The sequence below is a fragment of the Gadus chalcogrammus genome, chromosome 22 (genome assembly GCF_026213295.1).
Source record: "Gadus chalcogrammus isolate NIFS_2021 chromosome 22, NIFS_Gcha_1.0, whole genome shotgun sequence".
NCBI lineage: Eukaryota > Metazoa > Chordata > Actinopteri > Gadiformes > Gadidae > Gadus > Gadus chalcogrammus.
The window spans coordinates 13,274,964-13,285,138 of NC_079433.1; the positions used below are offsets into that span (position 1 = coordinate 13,274,964).

General features: G+C 54.6%; 1 protein-coding gene across 1 annotated transcript in view; it reads right to left on the bottom strand.

Moving 5' to 3' along the window:
* Positions 1-146: 146 nt before the first annotated feature.
* Positions 147-10,175, bottom strand: part of LOC130376202 (inactive phospholipase C-like protein 2) — a 23,489-nt gene continuing 13,460 nt past the window's right edge. Inside the window, exons 3-12 of the mRNA XM_056583422.1 lie at positions 9,792-9,941; positions 9,476-9,636; positions 8,893-9,379; positions 7,520-8,767; positions 6,917-7,166; positions 6,243-6,529; positions 5,063-5,266; positions 2,945-3,020; positions 659-768; positions 147-494 (exon numbers count right to left, since the gene is read on the bottom strand). Of these exons, the coding sequence (XP_056439397.1) occupies positions 267-494; positions 659-768; positions 2,945-3,020; positions 5,063-5,266; positions 6,243-6,529; positions 6,917-7,166; positions 7,520-8,767; positions 8,893-9,379; positions 9,476-9,636; positions 9,792-9,941 (3,201 nt within the window). The 3' untranslated portion in view covers positions 147-266. The remainder of the gene's footprint in view (positions 495-658; positions 769-2,944; positions 3,021-5,062; positions 5,267-6,242; positions 6,530-6,916; positions 7,167-7,519; positions 8,768-8,892; positions 9,380-9,475; positions 9,637-9,791; positions 9,942-10,175) is intronic.

The following is a 10,175-nucleotide window of genomic DNA, read 5'->3' on the forward strand; positions in this document are numbered from 1 at the left end:
TTTAATAGTCTCTATATTCAGAGAGATAAAGCATCGCAGGTACAGTTTCCGTGGCAACATACACAATAATATGGCTATCGTCTCTATGGCTTGTGACTGCCGACACGAAGATGCTGATGTCCTATTATCTTCTCCCCCCCCCCCCCCCCCCCCCCCTCAGTAATCAACCATATCTACTAATATACTGCTGCCGTTAAGTACTCAGGGGGGGGGGGTGATGTGTGTGTGTGTGTGTGTTGAGTATGTGGTGTGCGTGGGGGGTGTTGCTACGGCAACGGCCCTCTCCCCCTGGTGGGGCCGGGGGTGGAGGCGCCGACGGGGGCGGTGAGGGGTTGGCGGCACTGGGGCAGCGAGCGGGTGCGGCCCAGGCTGCCCCCCCCCGGCCCCACGGCCGAGCCCTTCTTGGTCAGGCTGCTGGTCAGAGCGGCGCAGTGGACCTGCTTCATGTTCTCACGCACCTCCGCCTTGGCCTGCCTCAGCAGGTCTGCCTGGCCCTGGGGGGGGGGTTAGAGTGGAGAGGAGACGTCAGCAGAGAGGGAGGAAGACATGAGCGACCCACTGTAGGGCGACGTCACCGCTAACCCTTTTGGCGGGGGCTGTGTGTGTGTGTGTATGTGTGTGTGTGTGTGTGTGCGTGTCTGTGTGCGTGTGCCCCGACCTTGAGCAGCGTGATGTTCCAGCTGAAGCTCTCCAGCGCCCGGCTGACCTTGCGACCCCTCTGGCCCTCTCGGACCACCAGCTCCTGAAGCTTCTCATGGTACTCCATGGCTGTGCATGAGAAGAACCAGAATGAACGGTGTGACATAGAACCTGAAGTCAGCGCCGCCGTTCTTCTGGGACCCCGTCACGTGAGCCGCGGGTCAGCGATGGAGGACGGGGGGGGTGGAGGTGTATGGCGTTCTGCTGCCACATGCTGGGCCATCCAGGCCACCTTGTCGGGGTTACCATGGAAACCGTGGGATTGAGTTCACGTGGGGCTCATAAGCAATAACTGCTAGGTGGGGTGGGGGAGGGAAGGGGAGGAGTTCTGGCATCAACAAGTGCACAGACACATAACACACAACAATGAAATGTCTCCAAAGTAAAAGCAACAAGCATTCACCTGCAACACACAATTCTCCCGGCTCTCCAGCTCAGTACACACACACACTTAGTGGTTGCCGGAAAAATACTCATTGCTGTGGTTGCCTGGCAACCTTGAGCCTCTGTGCCATTACGGTGTGTGAGTGTGTGTGTGTGTGTGTATGTGCGCGTGTTCTAGTGTGCAAAGCTATTTCCCTGTCAAACAAACCGACATCGATCATGCTTTTGTTCGGGGCTGCCTTGGTGTGCCTACTGCTTGCTGGTATATAAAGATGCCTCGTAGCGTTTGACAAAAAAACGAATCCGACACCCAGCCAGAGAGGAAAAGGCTAACAATGCCTTTTACCAAAGCTGCCACCGCAACAACTGATATACATTCCACTGTGCAAAGGGAAATTAGGTGCATAAATAAAAACAGGTTTTTACTTTTGGCATCCCTAATAAAGAAGATCAGCAATCCTTATTTAACAATACTATTGATGACACCAGCCATCCTAATTCAACAACACCAGCCATCCTTATGGTACAACACCAGCCGTCCTTATTCTGTAATACCCGCTATCCCACATTACCAGTGATCCTTAGAATCCAGTACCAGTGATCGAAATCATACAAAACCAGTGATCCTTATTCTACAGTACCAGTGATGTGCTGTGGCTGCGGAAACAGACCCAGTCCACCTCTGTGAACCCGAGACACATTCCTATACGTCCCCCATACATTCCGAGGGCGAGGTACCATTCATTCACCCCGCGCCATACCAGTCATTCCACCGTTTCCTTCTGTGACTGAATGATCTCCCAGCAGCCTCTCCGCCGCCCACCTCATCCATCCATCCTAACCTGGTCACAATCGTCCCTGTTGTGCTCCACGGAGGACAGGGATGCTTCAAGGCCGCTTTAGATTGCTGTGGCGGTTCTAGGGGGCCCCCGTGCTCATTTCCATAAGCCCATGGCTCTGTCTTCACAGGGGCTAGGCAGACCACCACATCTTCAGACCCTTTGACACTTGATCGTCTGCAGCAGGGAGCGTCTCCGATTCAATTAGCTTCTCTATAAGATACTTCAGGTGACATGAGCTAAAAGTGCATGAGAGCTGTTTTTATTATCACCATGGCGACGGCCGTCTGACGACAATGATGGGTCAACCCGGAGAGAAATCCAGTACGAGGAAATCGCACATAAACATGCATCTGCTTACAGACAACACAACCGCTTAGTTCCAGAGGACTTGGCAACCGGTGGCTGTGGGGGTTAAGACTGGACTGGCCGATTCATTGAAGGGCATTGTGGGCACATCCATAGCCTGGATCTGTCCCAAACGCATGGGGGGGTCACGTAATCTTCTCCAGTGACATTGGGGTAACCGGCGGTGGCTTTGAACCGGGAGAGCCAATTGTGCAGCAGCAGAGAACGGATAACCCTCGAAATAGAGAGAGAGAGAGAGAGAGACATGGTGGAGCACACAAGAGGAAGTGAGGGAGGCAATCAGTAGATAAGGAACAGGAAGAAATTGAGAGGTTGCAAGGGGAGGACAGCAAGAAAGCATGAAGCTGTGCTAACACACTGCTGCACACTTTCTCTCTCTCTCTCTCTCTCTCTCTCTCTCTCTCTCTCTCTCTCTCTCTCTCTCTCTCTCCCCCCGCTGAGGACAGCGTGGGGGCGAGTTTTCTCAACGGTGAGCTGAACCGTGGCTTTAATGAGCACTGCCTGGTCGGTTCCCACACACACACACAGACACATACACACACACACACACACACACACACACACACACACACACACACACACACACACACACACACACACACACACACACACACACACACACAGAAGCTAACCTCACACACACACACACCCACCTGTGGTCTGTATGTGAAGGATCCTCTCATAGATTCCGTCAGACAGCTCGACCACAGCTCTGCTGGCCTGGACCATCTGTGGGTTTAATGGATTCTATTAGAAACACTGAGGCAGAAGAGCAGTGCTCAGTGTATACTTTGCAGCTCAGCGAGGAACACAAACACATATTTTGGGGTAGGATAATCTTGACAATGTTTGATATTTCAATAATGCTATCCAGGTTATTTGTATTTGCTCTCTGTTGATTGGTCAGTCCACCACAGCTCAATAAGTGACAGCTATTATTTTTAACGACTAATTAGAGCGAATCTAATCGCAAGGGCCGACCCTGAGTTGAATGTGACAAGCACCTCTAAAAATAACTGTGAACACACACACACACACACACACACACACACACACACACACACACACACACACACACACACACACACACACACACACACACACACACACACACACACACACACACACACCCGACACACACATCCCTGATGACACCTGGGACATCTGGCTGATTAAAACTCCTCTTACCTCAGTCTGCTGGGACTCGACCCCCACCATGCGAAAGAAAAAGATGGTGTTTGACAAATGAGAATGAACTGCTAAAGTACTGGTGCACATCAGCACACACAACCGCACAATGTTCCCGTTACCCGGCTGTGTCTTTGGCCAACCCCTGCACCAGCCCGTCTCAGGCTTCAGAGTGGAGTGTGGAATCCGTTTAACCAAATGACGTTAAATTGTATGCTAATCGTATTCTAAGAAAGCCCGGGCAATCCCAACTCTGATCCCAGCGGCTGGACATGTGGTTGTTTGCACAGGGAGCCATGCACACACACACACACACACACACACACACACACACACACACACACACACACACACACACACACACACACACACAGGGGTGCACACTCAAACACACACACAAACAGACACACGCATGCACACACACACACACACACACACACACACACACACACACACACACACACACACACACACACACACACACACACACACACAGGGGTGCACACTCAAACACACACACAAACAGACACACGCATGCACACACACACACACACACACACACACACACACACACACACACACACACACACACACACACACACACACACACACACACACACACACACACACACACACACACACACACACACACACATACAGACACACACACACACACATAGTCAGATTCACACACACACACACACACACACACAAGCACAAACACACCAACACACCAATATAAATGATACACTCAAACACAGAGGCTAACAAACACATAAACATACACAATATATACACAAACACGTGCACTAACACGTGCGCACAACAGCCTCTCTTATTGCAAACATTCAATCCAGCCATGAAGGCAATCCGCAGGCTGCTGCAGCTGCTGCAGTGAGGAAATGCTCTGGCTAAATTAAAGTGTCACATATTATACATGAAGATCTTAATCATAACCTAATAGAAGGAGCAGAAGGACCCCCATTCATCTCCATGGCAGCGTGTGTATCTGGCTGCTCCAAATACGCAGAGCAAGAGTGTTGATTATGAGTGCTGCTGGTCTCCTCTACACGTGCACACACACATGCACCGACACCACACACACACACACACACACACACACACACACACACACACACACACACACACACATCCACACTAATGCTCTCTCTTCCTTTCACAGTGTCTCCAAATTGCCGATGCCTTGGAGACACCCATCCCAGGGACGGCGGGATCTATCGAAATTAAATCCTGGAGATTCGTTTCGCGCAACGTCGGATTACACGGGAAAAAAACGGCCAGCTGTGCGACGAGAGATCGATTCTGGCAAAAGAATACAGCGCTCGCTTGCATCACATCTCCCAGACCATAACGCAGGGGGGGAGTGTCTGTGGGGAACGACCAATGCTGATTGGCCGAGGGAGCCGGGGAACAAGAATTAGAGCGTGGGAGAGGTCCAGAGCAAGGGATGCAGGGAGGAAGAGGCGGGAGCAGAATGTCAGCATGTCACGGGTGAGGGGCTGGGGGGGAGGGAGGGGACGGGGACGGGGGGCGGGGGGGGAAAGGTAAAGTGAAACAGTCACCATCTCGAAGGCGGAGACCACCTTCCGCAGCACGTCGGGGAGGGGCCCCTGGGGCTCTAGGGCGGGGTAGTCGTCGCGCAGGTCGAACAGCAGCAGGGGGCTCCCGTCGGGCCCCGCCACGCAGGAGGCCAGGCCCCGCACGCACTGCATGAGGTTGGCCACCGCCGGCACCCCGCACAGCTCCCTGAATACCACCACCGAGGTCTGGGGGGGGGGGGGGGGGGGGGGGGGGGGGGGGGGGGCGGGGGGGGAGACAATGACGTTGGGTTACAAATATGCAGTCGGATCTGATCCTCTCATTTAGATTTTTATTGAAAAATATATATAAATAAATACATATATATATATATATATAAATAAATGTACCAACAGACTTGGCAGGGTCTCAAAGGGGTCTGTGTGGATCGATGGCAAACCAGATTAATCGTTTAAAAGAAACAAGCGCTGATTTAAACGTGGAAGGGCCAATGACGCCCCTTCCCCCTCCCAGACGCTTGGCTTCCTTCCGCCCCTCGCCGCTCGCCTCCCCGTGGGCTCATTGATCGGACGGCCTATCGATCAGCCTCTCCGACTGATCGGTTGAGCTGCTTAAGGCGTTGGTGCCGAGGCGGTCTGAAAACACAGACGCTTTCCGAGGAGTTCTTTCCCCTCGCGAGCCAAGCGTGAGGCTTCACTTTTTACTGAACATGAGTCCAAAGGCAGCAACCGCAGAGGAAATGAGAGCGATGGTTGGATCATTTAATCATCCAACCATGACAAAATGTTGCCTCTTTTTCTTTGTTATTTTTCTATACTAGATTTGTGTCTCTAACTGCCATTATATGAGTCACTACAGATATGTTTGGACAGGGACAACACATTAAAGGTGACGTATTATACCACCAGGCGCGAGTGTAGCCGTAAGAAGCCGTTTTGAAGGGTAAGGGTTATTCAGCCTCTTCTGACATCACAAGTGGGCGTGTCCACCTTGATGTATGACGGCTAGATCAGCAACGTTTGCTACAGTCCACTGTGTTAGGCTGGTAGACCGATCTATCCGGCACACATCTAGGCGGACACGCCCACTTGTGATGTCAGAAGAGGCCCATTTTCAAAACGGCGTGTAACGGCTAATCAGCACTGAAACACCAAACGCCGTCTCAACCGTGTGAACACCACGGCTCCTCCTCCTCCTCCTCACCTGCATGTTCTCCCTCAGGTCCGTGGCCTCTCTGAGCAGAGGGGCGGCCGTCTTGAACACCTCGTCCACCGCGCGGACGCCCAGGTCCCTCAGCGCGGCGTAGCTCCGCCCCTTCCGGGCCTTGCGCACCGACAGGCCCCTCTTCTGAGGCTTGCCCCCGCCCCGGCGGTTGGACAGCGCCACGTGGACGAAGAGCCGGGCGTGCGGAAGCTCCTCGCCCGTGAGCGACTGCAGCGGGACGTGCCTGTAGCCCGGCTGGACACACTCCAGGGGGATGGTGTACTGACCTGTCGGGACCAGGGAGAGTTTCCATTTCAACACATGGCACCGGGACCTTGAGGGAAACCACACTGCACTTTTAGACTTAACTATAGGAAGCACTTTTTCTTTTCTTTTTTCCTCCGGTCGCGGGATTTAAAGTGTTTTCAGAGAAAAAGGGGAGTAAGCAAGTCAATTTAATTTATAAAGCAGATTTACACACAGGATAACTGACCAGAGTGCTGTACAGTGGATCACTAAAAAGACAAATAATACAAAAAACACGTCATCGGACCAATAGTCGTGATTATATAAAACATGAATAAAGGGTAAGCTTCAATATCAGGGAACACAGAAATACAGAAAATGAGCAGGGGGTACAGGGTTAGGGAACAAGGAAGGCCCGGGAAGCGAACCTATGAAGTCGTCGCCGATGAAGTCATCGTCGAGCACCACGAAGCGGACCATGGCCAGCTCGGGCAGGTTGATCTGGAACTCAAAGCTCTCGTCGAAGATGGGGTGCCCCTCGTTCTGGGTCATGGTGCGGGTGCGGCGCTCGGCGCAGTCGGCCGGGATGCCGTGGATCTCCACGTAGACGTAGGGCTCCACCACGTCCCCCTTGGCCCCCGAGCCCAGGGGCCGGGGCAGGTTCTGCCCGCTGATCACCTGGAGGGGCCCGGTCACATACTGTCTGTTTCACTTCAACGGATCCAGTTTGGTACCCTTTAGTCATATCCCTGTTCTGCACAGGATTTTAATCATAATATCTAACATGTAAAAATGTTTCATTTAGAAAATATGGTAAACCTAAAATGTTAATAAATCAATGGAACCCTTTTATGACAGCCCCAATTATTTTGGCAGATCACTGAAAGTGATATTTGTGTATTTCACAAACAAAATCCACTCTGTGGATTTTTTTGTGCCATGCCCTACAGACAACACTGTGAATGCTACGCTAACCATAGCTCTGCCTTACGTTGGTCGTTATTACTCAGCCTGCTTATGTCTGCACGCACCTTCACGTGGAGCAGCTGCGGCGCCACACCGGGCACCATCTCTCTGGTGTTGGCGCTGAAATAGGAGACCTCCTGCCTCATGATGGCCGGACGCAGCACATACCCACAGCTCCCGTTCTGCCTGAACCAGGCCGTGTTCATGTCCATCATCAAACCGGCCGTCTGGTAGTTCATCGCCACGATCTGGCACCCGCACTTCCAGAGGTCCTGGGGGTTCATGTTGCTGGAGTCCACGCGCATGGGGTTGGGGTACACCCGAGACAGGAAGCGCTTGTTATGGTTCACAAAGTCCCCGGGGCTCTCGCAGGCGAGGCGCACCGCCAGCGCCTCGTGGAAGGAGCACAGCTCCCAGGGCTTCTGGCTCCGCGACGACGTCTGGAAGTCTGCGAAGCGCACCGAGCGGCAGAGCGACACGAGGTCGGAGAGCTCCTTCAGGAGCGCGTGGTGCTTAGGAGGGGGGGGGAGCAGCGGGGAGAGCGGAGGAGTGAGCGGGGAGACGGGAGAGCTCGGCAGGCTCTTCTGTCCCGGTTCTCTTTCGGTGCCGCCGTCGGAGCTCTCCCGCAAACTGCTGTTTTTGTCCGCTTTTATCCTCCGACCGATCTCCTCGCCTTCGTCCTCCTCGCTCACCTCCCCGTCCGCCGCCTCCGACCCCGGCCCACACTTCTGCGCCTTCAGGAGGATCCGACGCTTCAGCGAGTCCGGCGACGGAAGGTACCATTCCCCCTCGGAGGGGGGGTCGGTGTGCAACCATTCCCCGAGGATCTGGACCAGATGCTTCCCCATGACGCGCTGCTGCCGGAGCGAGCAGTGGTTCTCCACGCACAGGATCAACGGATACTCGGACGCCACGAACGCGAACCGCCCGATCACTTCCAGGACGCTCGGGAAGGCCAGCGGCGGGGTCTGGGTGTGTCCCGTGTAGACCACAGGCTCCTCCCCGGGGCCGTCCCAGACGTCCAGCTCCACACAGCGGCAGCCCATCTTGAGGGCCCGGACGTACCCGGACAGGTTGGAGGGCCCGCGGAGCTGGTCCTCGATCAGGTACGTGTTGTGGGACGCGTTGATGTAATAGTGGGACAGGGGCTGGCTCATGTCCTGGCACACGGCGCTGTGCTCGCTGTCAAACAGGTGGCACGCCGTCGAGTTGAGGTAGTTGGTGAAGCCGTCCAATGACAGCCAGCCCTGCTGCCGAGCCTCCTCCGACGGCTCGTGGGATTGGATGACCTCCAGGCTGGCGTCCTCGCTCACCTAGTCAGAAGGATCGATCGGGGCAGAATCAGGGAAGGGGAGAGTTAGAAGAGTTGGGGAATCAAAAAGCGTCATTCATGTGCAAAACGTTCGAACGGTGTGTGTGTGGTGATTGTGCTACCCACATCAACCATGCCCTGCTCCGCCTCCAAGAACCTCATCAGGTCTTTGGTGTCCAGGAACTCCTTGTTGCTCGAGAACTGCACCAGCAGGAAGTAGATCTCGGGACGGGTGCAGAGGTCGTGGAACACCTCGATGAACTCCTGCTTGGTGACCTGCTGGCCCGCGGGCTTCTTGCTCCCCTTGCCGCCTTTCCACCGGCTCTCCTTCACCGGCGTGGGGACCCCCGGCGTCTCGCCCGTCCTCCCGCGGACCCTCAGGGCCTCGTGGAAGCGGTGCTCGGCTCTGCACGCGCTCACGGCGGGGTTCACGCTCTGGATGAGCGCGACGGCGGCCGGCAGGGGGACCACGGGCTCCGCGTCGTCCGCCCGCCCCCTCAACTCGTCCTTCCGGACCCCCGAGGAGAAGAGCCGCTCCAGCCAGCCGAGGCGCAGGCTGTCTCGACTGGTGGCGATCATGTCCAGGGCGTGCTTTCCGTACTGCAACAGGTACCTGCGGGAGGGGGGGGGGGGGTCGATACGAGATGAGTTCAAGGGGGTAGGTCTGTCCCAGCCACTGAGACTACCCCCTCTTTGCTGCGCGTCCTACCGGAGGCCCGACACCCAGATGTTGGCCACCTCTGCAGAGTTGGCCACCAGGTCCAGGCTCTCGTACGTCTCGCCGTAGATGATGGAGAAGGCGCAGTCCTCCGAGATTTGCTCGTAGAGCCCGCTGGTGCGGAAGATCTCCGTGTTGCGGCCCGTCCGTACCTGAAGCCAGTGGTATGAATCAGTGAGCGTCTGTTAACCTTTAGTGAGGCTCCGCTGGATATACAATGCATTCTGCACCACGCCCTTTTGCTAGAAAATCAACAAACCACAGGTCCCGAAATGCCTTCAATTATAGGACTGTTCCAGACACTGACCTCCCGAATGGACGGCAGGGTGATGCGGGCTTTGTCCGACTCCTTCTTGGAGGGCTCCCAGCACAGGGTCTGGAGCCCAGCGTCCAGAAGGTAATAGCGTGGGTAGACCCTGGAGCTGGGCCTCACCTTCCGCAGTTCACTGCCCTCCACCTAGGAACAAGGACGCTACAGGCTAGAGGCTAGGAGGATTTGGCCAGCGATTCAATCTCCCCAATGTGCTTTAGAAAGATTAAGTCCAACCGCTACCTGTCTCTCGATGACCCCTACTCTGTATTTTATTCATTGTCAGTGGGATAACAGCATCTCTGACATGATTTATAGCAGGACATAAACATCGATATATGTCTCACTCTTTCTGTCTGTCTGTCAATATCCATCCATCCA